At 36.4% G+C, this 19,391-nt stretch overlaps 1 protein-coding gene across 1 annotated transcript; it reads right to left on the bottom strand.

Moving 5' to 3' along the window:
• Window positions 1–1,337: 1,337 nt before the first annotated feature.
• Window positions 1,338–10,163, bottom strand: six4b (SIX homeobox 4b). The gene is made up of 3 exons (XM_056481509.1): window positions 9,314–10,163; window positions 6,941–7,578; window positions 1,338–3,714 (listed from the first exon to the last, which is right to left on the bottom strand). Exons 1-3 carry the CDS (start codon window positions 10,045–10,047, stop codon window positions 3,239–3,241), a joined length of 1,848 nt encoding a protein of 615 aa, XP_056337484.1. The 5' UTR covers window positions 10,048–10,163; the 3' UTR covers window positions 1,338–3,238.
• Window positions 10,164–19,391: the final 9,228 nt, after the last annotated feature.

Raw genomic sequence — 19,391 nt, 5'->3', positions numbered from 1 at the left:
ACACGCTACCACCACAATCCTAAATATGGCTCCTTGAAAGAACACCCAAAGAACTTTCCCATTCTATAAACTGTCCTTTAGATTTTAAAAACATTCATCATGCTGGTTCTTTTTAAGACCTGCTTAAAGCGTCTTTGTGAAACCAAAATGTTCTTCATGACATTACTACAAAACTCCCTTTGGGATATTTTATTGGACAATTAATCAAAATGTACATTTATATCAGTCTTGTCAATCAAAATCTATATTGTCGTGATCCATTATATGGTACATCATTAAAACTAATGGTTCTTTGTTGGCATTGATGGTTTCACAATGAACCTTTTACAGTACACCCATACAACCGTTCTATTGCACACAAAAAAGATACACTGTAAAACACAACAGTCAACTTTATCAAATGAAATCACTGTAGTTAACGTAAAACTTACTGTAAGGTCATTCTACTTATTTGAAAAGAGTTTTGAACTCAGCTTTGAAGGTAATAAGTTAATTAAATATCTCATTACTACAACTTAAATGGAGTAAGTTCACAGTACTCCTATAGATAATTTTTTTAGCTCAAATGGCAATCGGTTTCCTCAAACTGTTTGAGTTAACTACTTGAGTTTTACAGTACTCAGTTGGTTTGAGTTCTCTTCATTTATTGGGTTTTACTGTGCTCAAATTGCTTCATTTACTTAAATGGATTAAGTTCACAGTACTCATTAGGATTAGTTTTTGAACTTAAATGGTTTGTTGCAATCGTTTTTTTTTTTCAAATGGTTTGAGTTACCTTAACTTTTTGGGTTTTACAGAGTTCTTTATAGTTCAGAAAACTTCTGCATATTTAAAAATGTTTTTCAAACTAAAGGAATTCTATAAAAGGTCTATAAAGGAAATGTCCACATAAAGTTCTCTGACTCTGAGGAACCAAAAATGATTGTTATATAGCATCAAAACCCAGAAAGTTAAGGTAACTCAAACCATTTGAGGAAACCGAATGCAACAAACCATTTAAGATCAAAAACTAATCCAAATGAGTACTGTGAACGTAGTCTATTTGAGTAAACGAATCAATTTGAGCACAGGAAAGCCCAATAAATGAAGAGAACTCAAACCAACTGAGTACTGTAAAACCCAATAAGTTAAGGCAACTCAAATCGTTTGAGAAAACCGGTTGCAACAAACCATTTGAGATAAAAAAAAACTAATCTATATGAGTACTGTGAACTTGTTCCATTTAAATTGAAGTAATGAGATATTTATTTAACTTAAATTTATTCAAAAATGAGTAAAATTAACTTTCAGTAAATTTTGAGTTAACTACACTCGTTTCATTTGATAAAGTTGACTGTTGGGTTTTACAGTGTATGAAAAAGTATATTTTGAAACCTTTTATTTTTAAGAATAATCTTGTTGTGCACGAATGTCCTAGTGAAATCCTTTTTTAATTATTCAAAGAACATAGTATATCTCTTATCGCCCTTTAATAATCTATCTAACGATGAGTCTGCATTTTGCCCTGGAGTCCGAGCCAAAAGTCTATTCCTGCAAGATCATGTGAGGACGGTTCAGGAAATCTAATAAGGATATGTAACTTCTCCTCATATACTCTGACTTTTTGGATGACCTTTACTTTGAGTAATGTCATGACAGGTACCATATGACACTTTAAGAGTGAGCAGGGCTTATTCAGCTGCCAGGCTTTGGCCAGAGATCACAGACGACGCCTCTGGTGAGAACACAAGCTTGATCTCCATCGTGCTGCATATGCGTACGTCCATGCATTAGTAATGTCTGAGATCACCACCAGTCATCCAGGGGATCCAAGTTGTAGCCTGATCTGGTTAAATAGATAGGAGATGTCTACGCCTGCTATTGGTTAAAAACATATAGCCAACTTACCTGGTGCTTCCAATAAGCCATGATTCATTAAAAGTGAGGTCATTCCCGTTACTTATTGAGTTATCAGACTTGGGACTCTATTGTGAAACACTGGTGTCAGTGACATAGACAACCCTGGGATCATTCATTATATATGTACAAATATAAATATTTAATAGGGTAGAAGGGGTTAGAAAAATAGGCTTCTTTCAAGCAAGACTAACGTTTGAAGTTTTCTTGTGGTTCTTGCAGTATGTACAGAGGAAAGGTGGAAAGGTGTAATCACTTTAGCGAAATTTCATGGCAATAATAAAGTAATAATTGAAATTTCAAAGGGTCACACTTTATTTTAATGGTCCGTTTGTTGAATTTAAGTTACATTGCATCTACATGCCAACTAATTCTCATTAGATTATAAGTAGACTGTTAGGTTGGGGTTAGGGTTAGTGTAAGTTAACATGTACTTGCAAAGTTTCTTATACTCAGTTGAATGCCTGCTGACGGAGCAGTATCAACAGATATTAAGCAGACAGTCTACTAATACTCAAATGGACCATCAAAATAAAGTGTTACCTTTAAAAGTGTAGCACAACGCACACACACAAAAGTCAAACTAAAACTGCATTATTTTGGTCAGCTTGAATTTAAAAGATGTGTGTTGAGGATTATGTGTTACATTCCTATTTAAATGAATGCATTTTGCCCATGAAAATTCACCAAACTGCTACATGTGACTATTCAGAAGAAATGAATGCTAAAGTAAATTACATCCCAAACACATCCAAATCACACAAATCAATAAAAAAAACATAATTCTTGCTAAGTTCTTTTAAATAAATGGCTTGTTATCTAGATTCTACACTGGGATGTGTAGAAAGAGACTTGTCAGTTTGAATTAAAAAACATTCTGTAACATAAAATTCCTCAAGTCAAGCATAACAAAATAAGCTTTATCACATTTGCATTTTCACACACAAAAAATTTAAATACAAAAAGACCATAAACAACAACAACAACAACAAAAATGCATCTGTGCATCAATAAAATCTTGTTAAAAGAAAACAATCACTATAAAGCTGCATTATTTGATTCAGAGCACGTTTGTGCTTTTTAACAGGTATTTCGTATTTTGTTTTTGAGGTGACAGTATAAAGACAGCTAAATAATTTTCCAAACGTCAGTGCATTGCCTGCTAAGTTCTGCAGCCCTCTTAGTGCAAGTTGGGATATATCAGGACAGGAAGGCACTGTTCGCATTTTTACATCCATCTCTAGGCTTCATATGAGAATGATTTGTGCTTACAGCGTCCATAAGGGCACAATGCGGTGTGACAAAACCAGTCCAGCACGAGTGAAATGCATCATTGACATCATCAGAGGTCGCTTCCATCATCGTCCATCTGTACAGTCTGCAGCTTGGCCAGCTCTTTCCCTTCCATATCCAGATCCCCACAAACAACCCTGACTGGACCTTCTCCTTCCCTAGAAACAACCTGCAGGCTGTTGGGCAGATGGATGTCTTGAGACCTGTAGTCTGAAGACAGAGCTACACCATCCTCATGGAGGCCACGTCCTGTTTGATTCAGAGCATGGTGTACGTCGGAGTTGGAGAGGGCCGAGGTGACTGTAGCTGTGATGGTAGGGGGAAGAGAACCACCACTGGAGGACGATGAGAGGAAAAGGGAGGCTGTATAGCCCAGGTTGCTACCTTGGTCCAGGGGTATATCAGAAGGATAAGCATAGCTTCCAGGCACATCCAAGGGTTCCTGCTTCACAGTCTGGGAGTAGAGCAGAGTTTGGCTTGAGTGCTGGGAAGAGTCACTGACTACGTTGCCCAAAGGAGCAGAACCTGGGTGAGGGATAAAAGAGGAAGGATAATCAAGTTCAGGTAATGTAGTTCACTATGTCTGCTAATCATAATAAATGAATGAATTCGTGAAGTAGCACATGCTATGATAAAACAAAGTTACATCATTTGAATTCTGTCAAATGAATTACAAAATTCTGCGTTTTAAAAATGCTAGTTTTGCTCCTGTAATTGGACGGAACACATGTAAAAAGGGCTGGACGATTTGGCCTAAAATGAAAATCTTGATTAATTAAACATTTTAACTCGATTACAATTAATAATTGATTATTTAATTTATTTTATGTTTTTGCCCTCATAATTCACAGACAAGTTTTGTACAGTAGATATGCTCACATATTACAAGTGAGAAATTTTTGAAGGGTGCATTGCTTGATTTAAAAATAATTGAAGTAAACACACACTATCTATTATATTAATGATTCTTTATTGAACATCAACGCTGAACAACTGAAATTAAAACACACATTGCCTAAAACGCGGCTCTCCACGCCGCCCACCCTTGTCACCGCTACCTAACTGACCAATCACAAAGCTTGCGCAACGCATCGTTGTGATGTAAGTTTTGCACATTTTTGCAGAGGTGCACAGGTATGCGAAGGCTGCATGTATGTGTGCGCTTGGTGGAAGTATAATATCAGAATAATTTAATAAGTATAAATTAGCCTTAACAGAGTGGGTTCACGTGACTCCACACAAGGTAGGGAAAGTAATTGAATAAATTGACCTGGAAAAATAAGATTGATTATAGGTTCTGAATGTCGATTTCAATTACATTTCAAATATTTGCTCAGCCTTACACATTGTAAAAAATGCAGGGTTTTACACTATTTATTAATGTTGTCCCAACACAAACTTTAGTTATTTTAACACTTTTAACAAATTTATGTGGACTGAACATACAAAGATTAAGTTGTCCCAATGAAATCTCAAGAATTATGTTGTTTCAGTTCATTTTAAATAAGTGGTTTGAACAAGTAAAAAAATATATTTTTTGAGTGCATGTAAACCTGTCACTTTTTATAGTTACAGTATAGCACAAAACAAAACATTAAAAACAAAGAAAATGAGCTTCAGGGGTATATAATGTATTGGTGCTCTTTGAAAATGGGATTTGTTAAGGTTAGCAAATAAATCATCAGTCTAAGGCACTCGAAAAATACTTTCAATACTTTTTTAAGTGCTTTGGACTTGGTTTGCAAACAAAAATAAATGTCAGAAGGTGCTAAAAGATACGATATCGAACTTGAAATGTATAATCTACCGAAATCATATATATATATATATATATATATATATATATATATATATATATATATATATATATATATATATATATATATATATATATATATATATATATATATATATATAAAATTTTAAAATCATTTCAGAGAAGAGTATATCTTGTAAATGATAAACGTGTTGATAAATATATGCAGTATATTATGAATTTAATGTACATGACCTCTTAATGATGAAGCAGTTCACATTTTGTGCTGTGACTCCAAGGTAACCCCAAACATTTTGGCCGGACGTCAACCGTTCCCAATTTAATACAATGTTCTTTTCTTTTAGCTGGCAAAGGCTGCTCTTACAGCTTATAACAATTCAATTGAGAATAGATGCGATAGAAAGGACAGAGCGTGAACATGTGATCTGTTTATCCAGATGGGACTCCCTCGTCGCTCTATCTCAGGAGGTTTGCTTCTGTTTCTCTTTCTTTCTTTCTTGCTCCGCCATTCTTTCAGTCAGTATCTCTTTGTAGTCTCTTTCTTCTTTTCTTCAGAACTTTTCTAGTGAACTGTAAAATGAAACACCTTTTTCATTTTCTGTTTGCGGTTAGACTCACTATGATTTCCTTGTAACTCTAGAATGTGGTTCTTGGCACATGTCTCTTGCAGTGACAGCCTCTGGCTTTTGGCCAGACACTTTTCTTCCATTAGGCTTGCACAAATGTCTGATAAATAATCACGGAGTCCAAACCCCTCCTCCCTCGCTTCATACTCGCTCACTCTCTGAAACTAGAACCAAAGTTTTCTACAAGTTTCCTTTAGCTTCCCGCAGACATTGTTTGTGGTGGAGGGCTGTTGTATGAGGGGGTCAGAAACACATTTTCCTTCCATCTCATTAGGACATTTTACTCAATCCTCTGTTGTCATCTCTGCCATTATAGGCAACAGAAAAGTCTAAAAATGTATCGCACTATTTTGGATTTCATAGACAGCAAGGAAATTGCTATTGTTTTTTTGTGTTTGTGAGGCACTGGAGATCAAACTTTGTGTTTTTATGAAGACATATTTTATTGAATCGACTTGAAAAATACGGGCACAAGGAAACGAGGTTTTGGCTAAACAATTTTAATATCGTCTTTTTTCTCGCTGGTTCGTTTGGGCTCAACTGTTTTCCTTCTAAATCAAAAGTTCAGCCAGGGGTGGGTTTGTTTTTATGTGCCTCGTAAACTGCATATTAAAGGATAAAACAGACGAGCGAGAGAGGAGCAGAACACAGCTAGCCTTGCTGTTATTGATGTGGCCATAAAATATTCATGGAAAGAACCATTAGTGAGTGGTTAGGGCCATGGAGGGGAGGTGGGGACTGTGTTGAGAGCCTGCATTTGGTATGATCCTCTAGCCAGTTGACCTGGACCCCCACATGCCTCTCACAATTTCACCCACAATACACTCCAACTGCCCGTGACCCACAAGGCTCTCTTGCAAAACCTCTGCTCTTTTGCATCAATCTTTGCGGTCACTTTTGGCAAGCTTAACCTCATAAATGTTCAGTCATAGTATTCTCCAAAGTGATGATGTAATTACTCTGGCTCTTATGAGCTCACTAGAAGTGCACGGACTACTTTAGATACTGTTGTTATTGTATCTTCAAAGACACATGTTTGAGACACAGAGGCGTAAAAATCAGACATTTTTAACAGAAAGCGGCAGGAAAACAGACTTAAAAACAACTCAAAAATGAAACTTCTCATGATTTACTCATGTTCCAAAACCAGTTTGACATTTATTAGACCGTGGAACAAAAATAAGGTTGTTGTAATGCATAAAGTAAAAGTCAATTCCATCCAAACCAACACTGAACCCCTTAGTTTTTAAAAGACACTGAAACTATATGGTTTTAGAGCAATATGACCTCCAAATTTTGGGAGAACTGTTCCTTTAAGCACGAAGTTAAGTAAATGAGGTCCTCCTACCGTGAGTAGATGATGTTGATGATGGGGGCAGCATTAGAGGAGGAAGACCCATGGTAGATTCACTTCCAGGGAGATTGACCACACTGTAACTGCTCAGATGAAGACCTCCTGAGGTAGTGGATGGTGTGGAGGGGGCCGAAGCAAAGGACACCACTGAAGAAATGACTCCATCTTCACCATTGGAAACTAAAGTTTGCATGGTCTCTATCTTTCCAGAGGCTGTTTCAGAACCCCCCATTGAGAAGGGAGCATAAGACACGGAAGACCCACCTAACAGCCTTTCCTGACTGTGATGGGAGACCCTCTGAGGATCAAAGGTCAAGAAATGGCCACCTGTGGCACCAAGTCCGTTCAGGAGAGCGCTGCTGCTGTGTGAGTGACCATAAGCTCCACTGTTGATGTAGTGAGCATTGACGCTCGCAAGGTCACCATTAAAACTCATTCCTCCACCTGAGTGTGAGGGCATTTTGACATCTCCGATTTGTTGGATGACTGTTGTTCCTCCGTCTGAGTAAACTGTAGGGGGGGCTGTTCCGTGTGGGACTGAGCTGGAAGAGCCGCTGGAGAGGGGACGTGGTGACAAGTCCTCCTGGCCTTTACTGGACTCATCTTCTGTACTGTGATTGCCGTCTGACTCACTGAAAATTAAAAAGAAATGTTTGAAACAGACCATTGATTATTTTTTGGGCTTAGTTTGAATTTATTTAATTATTTATTGAAATTATTTATTTATTGTTTGTTTGTTTGTTTCAAAAATAACTCTTTCAAGAATATTGTCTACTATTTGTACTTTCAATTTGGTCTGTTTATGTTTTAATTTTTTTATGGTCCATCAATTTACTCACTATTTACTCACCCTCAAGTGATTATAAACCATTATAAGTTTCTTTATATTGTCGAAGACAGAAGAAGATATTTCGGAAAGCTGAAAACCTGTAGCCATCAAATTCCATAATAAGAAAAATAAACACTAGATGTTTTCAGCTTTCTTCAAAATATCTTCTTTTGTGTTCAACAGAAGGAAGAAACTCAAATCATGTTTGGAACAAGTGACAGAATTTTAATTTTTGCTAAACTGTCCCTTTAAAAAACACGAGAAGTATAATTATCAGATAAATATGTGTATTTATAAATGCCAAAAAGTTTTATTTGTAATTCTCACTGTTAATTGCCAAATTAAAAATACAGTGAAGTGTCTAAATCAAAATGGTGTGTATTAAGTGCGTACTACTGCTTTATCACCAGTATGCACTTAACTCTTTCAGAACCTTTAAGTAATAATTTTAAAGTAAACCCCTACAAAACAGACTGCTTTACTAAGTCATTTTCTACAAATATCTCAGTCATTATTTAAAAGTAGACCTCTTGCCCCCGAGGGTCAAAAATCAGATAAAAGGATCTGAGCTCTTGAAGGCATTTGGTGGGTCTCTTTACAGACTATGACAGCTGCGGGTGCATCGTTCAGTCCCCTCGAGCAGCCGAGCCGCATCTATACAAAGATCTATTGACACCACACGCCGTTGGTCTTTTCCTATCCAACAAACTCATACGAGGAGTTCATGAACATCCTCGTTCAAACAACGAGTAATTATCAATGTCAGGGTGATAGTGCAACATCAAAGCAAGACCCACTGCAGTCTAAAACCTGACTTTCCCGTATTTACGAGCTTCAATGTTATTTCTTTCTTATGAGTTATGTCGACGGCAGCTGGAAACGCGATGTCATACAAACAAGGTGCGAGCTAAAGTTTACATAGCCGAATCGCTTCTTATCTGTCTCAGATGCCTCAAGCTGTGAAGAGGATTTTGGCCACGTCAGGAGATTGAGTGCAGATCTCCCTGACTGATTATCAGGGTGGGACAATGGCCTTAAAATCCAGAAACAAACATAGACAATGCCTATGCTAATTTAATGGCTGATCATATCTAAAGTAAACAGATGAGCTGTTTTGGTTGTGTTTGAAAGCAGCTATATGTTTATAAGGTATTTGTTTTGCTTATCAAATTAATGCAAACATTTTAATTAAAATTTCCAATTTATGAAAAGCGAATGTGTAAAGCAGCCGTATATATAATGCAACATCGCTAACCTTTTATTCTGTGAATAAACAAGCATCTCCCAAATTGCTTTTGGATAAGAAAATAATTCATCGATCAAGTTTAATGACTGAACAGACCCACGGAGTAACCTTTACTTTTAAAAGCGAACGCGTCACCGGCACCACGTTCTTCAAAAGTACACCTCATTGAAGCGCTCAAAGCTTCGTATTTCAAAACATTGCTGAAACGTGTCCTCCATTCGGTCTCGCGCATTCCTTCATACGCTTTCCATTCTCAGTTAACGATATAAATATATCTACGACAGCGTCCTACCTCTTCGACTGCGCTTCTGATGGATTTCTGTCTCTCTGCCTCCTGTTTTTGAACCAGTTGCTGACCTGCGTCAAGGAAAGTCCTGTCATTTTGGCCAGATTTCGCTTCTCGGCTGGAGATGGGTACCGGTTCCGCTTGTACATATCCTTCAGCGCGTTCCGAGACCTCTCTTTGAAACAATACACGGTCTCTTCTCCGTCCCAGATAGTCCGAGGCAGCGGATATTTCCTGCGTAAGCGATACTTGTCCACGGCGCCCAGCGGTCTGCCCCGCGCCTTCTCCGCCTCGGTGTAGCGCGCTTTGTACCACATATCCTGCAGAGACGAGTGGTTCGACGGGCTGAAAGAGTGGTTTTCCAAGATGCAGTAGAGCTCTTGGTAGCGGGCATGGTGGAAGGCGACTATCGCTTGCGCCTTCAGGATGCTCTCGTTCCCCCGCAGCAGGTCACTCTGCGGCAGTGACCACAGGAACCTGGCCAGGCGGTCCACGTTCCCACCCTGCATCAGCGCTTCGCAGACGCACGCGACCTGCTCGGGGGAAAAGGCCAGGGAGGCCGGCGAGCAGTCCAAAAGTTCGGCATTCTCCATCGGCAACTCCGCGGGGTCCAGCACTGACAGCTTGACACTCCCACGACTCTCCCTCTTGATCTCATCGGCACTAATGACCTCGCTTGAGGAAGAAGACATTTTGAACGCGTCCTGATAAGTCACTCCTCTGGGTTTCAGGCAGCACATCAGGCGATCGGGTTTCGCCCCTCCATCCAAGCACGATCAGGTATCTGGCCGCTGCGTGGTGTGGATAAGATCTGGCGTCCCCCGTTCTACCACAAGTTTAACTCCACAGCCCACGTTGGAAAGGAGTCCAAGTCCTGAGCGCATTTTGATTCGCCGCTTTGCTTCAACGGGGTGGAGCGACTGCGATGTGAAGACAAATGTTTGCGGTGGGAACGTCCATCAAGCGTTCAGCAGACGCGGGTACCTGCGCAAGGTAATGCAGGCTGCACTACGTCAACTCGCACAAAAAAACTAAGCACCAGTTCTCACGTTCAACATTTGGTTCAACAGCTGAATTCTCTTCGTTTGGTGTCAGCAATTGCCATGAAGCCAAAACAAGCGTTTCCTTGAAGAATGAGTAGAGCTATAACAGTATTGTTATATAAAGTTGAAGTCAGAATTATTAAACCCCTTGAATTATTAGCCCCCTGTTAATTTTTTTCCTCAATTTCTGTTTAACAGAGATTTTTTCAACACATTTCTAAACATAAGAGTTTGAATAACTCATTTCTAATAACTGATTTATTTTATCTTTGTCATGATGACAGTAAATAATGTTTGACTAGATATTTTTCAAGACACTTCTATACAGCTTAAAGTGACATTTAAAGGCTTATCTAGGTTAATTAGGTTAACTAGGCAGGTTAGGGTAATTAGGCAAGTTATTGTATAACAGTGGTTTGTTCTGTAGACAATTAAAAATGTATATAGCTTAAAGGGGCTAATAATTTTGACCTTAAAATGGTAGACATACAGACATACTTTGAAAATTTCCTTGCTCTGTTAAAAATCATTTGAGAAATATATATAAAAAATCAAAGGGGGTTTAATAAGTCTGATTTCAACTGTATGTAAAAAAAAATCACATTTAGGGTCGTGACCCAGGAGATGTGTTATTACGCACTGCATATGTAAAATATTATAGATTTGCAGTATATAAAAATATTTTTTAATAGACGTCAAATGAATAGTAAAATTTGAATTATTATTATTTTTAATTACTAATTTTAGCTCTAGCATGCACACCTATTCTATATGTATTAAAATAAATAAAATATCACACATTTGGTGAAATAAATAAAGTGTAATACTTATTGGTGGAATTTATGTATTTATATTTTATTTCATGCTAAATTCAATTATTTACCAAATGGTTATTTTTCTGTTAAAATGTTTAAAGTAAAATAATAAGAATTTTGATTGCCACAATAAATTCATATGCAACATTTAACAGCAGCATTTTATGTACGTGACATTCATTTCTTTCACAGTTTTAAGTTAATTTACATGGGAATATTATATCAGAATTTGAGTGAAAAATTTACAAAACCTGTCAGATCTGTCTTTTGAACCAATGCATTGCTTAACGTCTTAAGAATATACACTAAAAAATTCACCTTTAAGTAAGAACTATGAATAATAACATTATGCAACTTGGTTTTCAACTATTTTGCAAGTTGTCCAAAAAACAGACATTTTCCCAATCTCAAATGTTGCACCGCAATTCCACCAACTGTTTATATCTGTCCATTTGTCAGACAGGCACTGACAATCTGCCTCTTGATTGCACTTTTCCTTTTTTTCAGTTTGTCATGCTGTTTACTGGAAACTGAAGGTTTGTATGGGAGCCAACAACCGCAACAGCTGACAGGAGGCCCCAGAAGCCTCTCACAAAAGCAAAGGGGAGCTTGACGTGATTGCATCCCTAAAATTAAACCCAGCGCAAACTGAATACCTGGCAGAAGCTCTGTGCACATCCCTGCATTCACATGCTCTCTGGAATGATGGTGGCATATAGGTATGTAGGTACCACTTTTTATAAACTGCTTAGACTATATCACTGCATATAGATAGGTATCACTGTAAAAACAGAGAGCGGAATTAATTAAACAAATAAGTCAGTCTTACTCAAATATTTCAGGTCATTACACCGTTAGTTGCGTCACGGTGGTGCAGTGGGTAGCACGATCGCCTCACAACAAGAAGGTCGCTGGTTCGAGCCGTGGCTGGGTCAATTGGCATTTCTGTGTGAAGTTTGCATGTACTCCTCATGTTGGCGTGGGTTTCCTCCGGGTGCTCCGGTTTCCCCCACAAGTCCAAAGACATGCAGTGCAGGTGAATTGAATGAGCTAAATTGGATGTAGTGTATGTGTATGAATGAGAGTGTATGGGTGTTTCCCAGTGTTGGGTTGTGGCTGGAAGGGCATCCGCTGCATAAAACATATGCTGGATAAGTTTTCAGTTCATTCCGCTGTGGCGACCCCTGATTAATAAAGGAACTAAGCCAAAAAGAAAATGCATGAATGAATCATACCTTATAAAAACAAGTTACGGGAACTCGCTTTTTGGTTTTATTGACAAAGTTGAAGCAGATTTCTAGATCCCAACATGCTTTTCATCAGACTTAAAGGAAAACATGTGAAATTAAGTGTGTTTTTGCACTATTAATATGGAGACTTGATTTAAAGAGATTTATTTTATGCTGAAATTGATCAAGTTACCACTGTGGTGAAAAGTTTGGTGGAGGATGAGCTGATAAACTCTATGACTTTATATACTGCATGATCTCCAGCTCTAGGTCAGGTCACAATTCATGCTATATTAACTACAAGCTTGTTAACCTCATATTATTACGATATTGACAGTTCATTAGTAGTTATAAAGTATGATCTTATTCTGCATTGCTAATCCTACCCCAAACCTAAACCCAACTTCTATGTTACCAACTGCTACACTGTAAAACCCAATATGTTAAGTCCAAACCATTTGAGGAAACCAATTGCAACAAACCACGAATCCAAATGAGTACTGTGAACTTAATCCGTTTGAGTAAATGAAGCAATTTGAGCACAGAAAACCCAATAAATGAAGAGAACTCAAACCAACTGAGTACTGTAAAACTTAATAAACTAAGACAACTCAAACTGTTTGAGGAAACCGATTGCTACAAACCCTTTGAAACTAATCTATATGAGTACTATGAACTTACTTCATTTAAGTTGAAGTAATTAGGTATTTAATTAACCCATTACCTTCAACACTGAGTTCAAAACTCTTTTCAAGAGTAGAATTAACTTACTGTAAATTTCCAGTTAACTACAATCATTTCATTTAATAAAGTTTACTGATGGGTTTTACAGTGTAATAAACAGCTAATTAGTAGTTTATTAAGCTAGTAATGTTAGCAAATGATTTGTTAATACCGTGAATTGTGACCTAATCTAAAGTGTTGGCAATAGTTTCTTAGACATTGCACATACTCATGCTATTAATAGCTTCTGAGCTAAAATGGGTATCACTCATCATAAACATGTTGTGGTACAAAATTCAAATGGAATCTTCTACTAGCTTAAAACAATTAGACTTGAGTACGTTTGAGTAAATCTGAACACATTTCTATCAAGAATGGACTGTAAGGAGGATAGCTGTCATGAAGTCGTGCTATGGTGCATTACAATCGTCAGGATTAAATCTCTGTTTAACCCTGAGTACACGCAGCTGTAAAATCCCCACAGTGCTCCCCTTATCTCTTTGATTTCCCATTTAGATTGGGTGAAGTGTTGCCTGTTGTGGGCTTGGCTTTTGTTAGCAGATAATTGGCTTAAATTGCCTGTTAGAAACAATTAGTGACAATAGAGAATGATTTACAGCTTCTCCTTTTTTTATCCTGTCAAAATTCTGAATGATCGCATATTTCCAACCTGCACAGATCTTGTTGTAAACAGTATTAACATTTATTTTCCTCATTTTTCTTAGCAAAGATGCTATCTGTAATCAGGGTGTGATGAAATGTTGTCAGGCGAAGCAGTTCTTGACAATCCATCATTGTCAATGAAGCTTACTAGCTTGCACACGTCCAAAGTTTGATATAATTCTCATTTTGCATGCTTTTTTATTGTTTATCTCTATTTTTAGTTTCCAGTCGCTTGCTGCTTGGGTGTCTTGTGAAGATTTCCTTGCTGAATTTGTGTGTAAGAGAGTGAGATGATCAGTTTGTCAAAGGGGCTGGGCTGGGCGCTGGAATTCAGCGGAGAATTTCCTGCCTTTTTAAATCCTCTATATACCTGGAGCTTCAGCAGATGATCCAAAACACATGCACAGCAAATCCAACACAAGTAGCCTCAGTGCACTGGTCAAAAGGGCCCAAACAGAAACAGACAACAATAAAAAAGAACACCCAAGAGCTTTTCTCAGAGAAGTTTGTTTGTTTATTATTTTTGTTTCTTTTAATTTTTAAAGATCTGTCTGTCTGTCTGTCTGTCTGTCTGTCTATCTAATTAGATTTTGGTTAGTTGGTTAATTACTTTACTCTTTACATGAATTAATAATTTTTTTTTTTATACAAGATGGATCACATTTCCAAAGCCTTAAATGTGGGTTAAGGTGTTCTTAATGACTGAATATTATTTATTTATTTATTTATTTATTTATTTATTTATTTATTTATTTATTTATTTATATATTTTAGTTAGTTAGTTGGTCATTGGTTTAGGGGGTAAATAATTTTTTTTTTGTTTAATTTGTTTCTAGGCGATGCAGTGGCGCAGTGAGTAGCATGATCGTCTCACAACAAGAAGGTTGCTGGTTCGAGCCTTGGCTGGGTCAGTTAGCATTGCTGTGTGGAGTTTGCAAGGTGTGCCTGTGTTGGCGTGGGTTATTCTCCGGGTGCTCTGGTTTCCCCCACAGTCCAAAGACATGTGGTATAGGTGAATTGGGTAAGCTAAATTGGCTGAGTGTATGTGTGTGATTGAGTGAGCATAGGTGTTTCCCAGTGATGGGTTGCTGGAAGGGCATCGGCTGCATAAAACACATGCTGGATAAGTTGGCGGTTCATTCCACTGTGGCGATCCCAGATTAATAAAGGGACTAAGCCAAAAAGAAAATGAATGCATGAATGAATAATTTGTTTCTTATTTATATATTTATTTATTTAAGTTAGTTGGTTATTGTTTTTAGGTGATTAATTATTTATTTGTTTGATTTGTTCATTATTTATTTAGGGGTAAATATTTATTTATTTAATTTGTTCTTGTTTATATATTTATTTATTTATTTATTTATTTATTTATTTTAGTTAGTTGGTTATTGTTTTTAGGGGATTAATTTTTTATTTTTTATTTGTTTCTTTTTTTAGTTAGTTGGTTATTGTTTTGGGGGGTTAATTATTTATTTGTTTGATTTGTTCCCTATTTATTTATTTATTATTATTATTTTTTTGTTAGTTAGTTGGTTATTTTTTTAGGGGTTTAATTATTTATTTGTTTCATTGTCTCTTTTTTATTTATTTATTTATTCATTTAATTTATTTTAGTTAGTTGGTTATTGATTTTAGGGGGTAAATATTTATTTGTTTAATTTATTTCTTGTTTATATACTTATTTATTTATGTTAGTTGGTTATTGTTTTGCGGGGGTTAATTATTTATTTTTTATTTTTATCTTTATTTATTTTAGTTAGTTGGTTATTGTTTTGGGGGTTCAATTATTAATTTGTTTGATTTGTTCCTTGTTTATATATTTATTCAGTCATTTATCCATTCATTTATTTATTTAAGTTAGTTGGTTATTGTTTTTAGAGGGTTAATTATTTATTTGCCTGATTTGTTTCTTACTTATTCATTCATTTATTTATTTATTTGGATTTATTCTAGTTATTTAAAGATATTTTTAAAATAGTTTGTTTGTTTGTTTGTTTGTTTATTTATTTGTTTAATGAAATAAAGAATGATTAATGAATTTATTTATTTCAGACAGTCAGTTAGTTTTTTGTCTTTCATTAATTTAATTTTTATACAAGATTGATCACATTTCCAAAACTCATAGGAGGTTTAAGTATGCTATTTAATAATCATTTCATAAATTAATTAATTACGATTTCTTCGCTTTTATTAATTGCTACTTTAAACATTTATTATTTTCAGTCAATAAATGAATGCAATAATTCATTAGTTATTGTCACAATGTCATAGCTCCATTTTAAAGGCGAATGACTTTTTAACATCTTGATATCAAGTTATAGACATCAGATCACTACTCTTCTGTTTCATAGCTAGTGGCATCCCCACATGTCCAACAGCGTGGCCATGAATGAATCCATTGTGCCACTGCAACTGCACAGAAGCTTTCTGCAACCTCCACCCTTCCCTCCATATGTTCCCAATACATCTAAACCTGTGGCCTGAGGGGCTGCCACAAAAGCACCTGCCCCTGCCCCGGCCCACAATAGAGGCTATTCTTCATGAAGGCCTGACAAGCATTAATGACGACTTGGGGAATATCAGCTAGATAGTAGGGAGTGGGATATGTGTCAACATTTCTGTAGGTGATGGTCTATGGAAGTGCTTGTGATGTGTGCATTTGTAGAGCGTGTGTTTGTCTGTGTGCTTTGTGCATCTGTTTGTGCATGACTTTCTTTAGTTTCCCCCATGGCTGGTTTTACCAGTCTTACAAAGGGGATTTTTTTTTCAGTTTGTTCACACCGCGCGTTTATCTCTCAGATCTGTGCATGCTAAACGTAGGATAAAATGCCCTTGATTTGACTGTAATGCAGAGTTTAGGATGGAATGTAAGCAAAACGAGTCGGCGCAAGCATATTTTTTTTATTTCGAATGACAGAGTTTTGGCAGAGCAACTTCACACAGACTGGCTAGTCTGTAAAATGTTCAATTTAAGTTGTTCTTGAACAAACTAAGTTCAGCCTCCTCGCTTCACTAGAAATTATCTCATTGTTTATGGTTGAGTGCCCGATGTTCTTGATGGTTTAATGAGAATGATAGGGTTGCTGTCATGATGTCGTTGGATATTTTGCAATCATTGGCCTGTTTACAAAGAGGATAATAACTGTAAAGATTTCTCCAACTATTGTGTAATTTTTTAATAATTGTTATATATATGTGAAAGTATTGACGGCGTTCACAGCACAGGCGCAATGACCAAGGATAAGGATGATATAAAGAATTAGATTATCTTAAATATTAAAGAATTTAAAAAAACACAACTATGACAACAACATCAGGTAAATAATATAACTGAAATCACTGTTAGAATTATTTTTATCAACATCAATAAAATTGTCAGACTATCAGAATACATCCTATTTAAGTGTTTAAGCATTAAAAAGTATATTTGAAAAACCTGAGCTGAGCAGTGGTTTCTGTTAGTGAGAATCCTGACACCACACATGATACTTTGAGTTTAGATGAATATGTAAATATGTGCTGGACGTTTTCCTCTCAATTACACTATAAACATAAATCTAAAATGACAGGGGTGACAAAACAGCAGTTAAGACATCAATGGGATTTTTGCAAAGACTCACAATTTATCACTCAAGTTATGTCATGTTAACGTATTTCCATCTCTCCTATTGCAAATGTTTTGTTTGTTTGGATGCACCTTTAATTAATAGTTATATATTCCTTCCCATATTACACATACACACTTTAATAAACCAACAGAAACTGACAGAAAATTTGCATATAAGGAGGAATGCTGTGATGATTGGTTTATTTTTAGTTGCCATAGAGTGCATTGACTGAATATTTTTCTAATTGTTATTTAAATTGTTATCAGATGTCTATCTAAGTACTGTGGTTTTGGTAAGATTTTTAACCACAGAAATTACCCCTAGAATTTATATATTTTTTTAGTCACATTGGGCCAGATTCACATGTGGCATCAGCGTCAACGCTTCCCATTCACTTTGAATAGTTAATTTTAAGCGTTGCCGAACTACATTGTGGACCTGTCTGCACTGCTTCAGCACTGTTGCTCGCAGCAGGAATTGGGAATTTCTCAACTTTTTAACAGATCTCTTTATGTAAATAACACAGCTCAGACATTAGACAGTTGTGGCTTAGTTTCATTAACTGATGCTACTATGATGATTGCGTTTTTGACACTAAAGCCCTGTGTGAATCGGGCAACCCAGGCTCATTCTGAAAACTTACTGCTATATCCATTTCTGGAGAGTGCCAAATATGTCCCAGGAGGAATGCTTTTTTGCAGTTTTTGTTCTCGCGTAAATCCACCAGAAGCCGCTGTCAACTCACTGACTGAAAGACTGACTGACTCACTGACTGACTGACTGACTGACTGACCGATCAACTGATCCTTCTTCCCTAAACCTAACCAATAGTGTTTTCAAAAGCAAACTGGACAAACTGGTAGCAGCGGAAAACCCGTCCATATGGAAATAAGCGCTCAGCTAGTAAGCACGAAAAGGAATGGCGACAAAATGTAGCGTTTGTTTTAAAGACGAAATGCAGCCATACTTACTTCTGGCTAGATAATTTGCAATCTTCAGAAGTGTATAAAGGAAGTGTATATATGTTGCAATCGGGCATTACAAAGACACATAAACACACCATGATGTACTCTGAAACACACACATGCAAAGTAATCAGTAATCATACCGCAGTTGTCAAAAATATTTTAACAAATTGAGTAGATTGCTTGTTAATTCACAATCTTTTTAACTGAAGTTGTAGAGAGGATTATTTTAGCTATCAGTGAATAAAATGAAATGTGCTCCTTAGTTATAGTTATATATTAATATATGTATATGTATATATATATAGGCTAAATTATGATACTCGACAAAAGAGGCCGATAGAGATGTATTTAGTGTTGTATTTTGTGGTTTTAACATATGAAAACACAGACAGGAGTTAATTTAAACCTCTGCTAGAAAAGACGAGTTTTTGAAGCTTATTGGCATCCTTTCACTCTAGAAAAATCCCAAAGATAGCTGAGAGATATAACAACATCCATAAATGTACAATAAACGCTTAAGTTCAGCCATTTACATTGATGCATCATTACAAATATACATTGCAAAATTCACAATATACATGTTAAACTTACAAACGATACAGACTTTGGGCTTCTTCATGTGTCGTTCAATAAATAATATAATATGTCTTTACTGAATTTTAAATTCTGACATCAAGCTGTGATTACCTGAGAGCTCTAAAATGCCGGTCTCGTTTTTAAAATAAAAGTCCCACATACTGTAGTAAATAAACAGTATATAAGCTTAGATAAGCATAAAATTAAAGGAAAAAAATATCATTGTTGTAATCTCATTAAGAAACATTGTGGCCAGTCAAATGCTGCTGGTGCATGAATATTAAGGATTCTGTGTGGAACTTCAGAGTTGTGTTTTGTTCCAATTGGCCTGTTTTTCACCAGGGTTTTATACTCAAATTTGCATGAAAACAAGGAAGCAATGATGTTTGAGGCTCACAGTATATGATGTCTATGTTCTGAACTCTGATTATTAATTTATGCCTAGGTATATCTAGA

This window comes from Danio aesculapii, chromosome 20 (assembly GCF_903798145.1).
Source record: "Danio aesculapii chromosome 20, fDanAes4.1, whole genome shotgun sequence".
Classification (NCBI taxonomy): Eukaryota; Metazoa; Chordata; class Actinopteri; order Cypriniformes; family Danionidae; genus Danio; species Danio aesculapii.
The sequence above is the reverse complement of the archived record's forward strand: the minus strand, read 5'-3'. Positions and strand labels throughout refer to the sequence as shown.

Bases quoted from the DNA above. Each gene is read 5' to 3' on its own strand.
- six4b (XM_056481509.1), bottom strand. From the start codon at position 10,047: ATGTGCTGCCTGAAACCCAGAGGAGTGACTTATCAGGACGCGTTCAAA. The intron at 7,579-9,313 runs GTAGGACGCTGT...TTTAATTTTCAG, and splicing joins TCAGAAGCGCAGTCGAAGAG to TGAGTCAGACGGCAATCACA. The intron at 3,715-6,940 runs GTAGGAGGACCT...TCCCTCACCCAG, and splicing joins ATCAACATCATCTACTCACG to GTTCTGCTCCTTTGGGCAAC.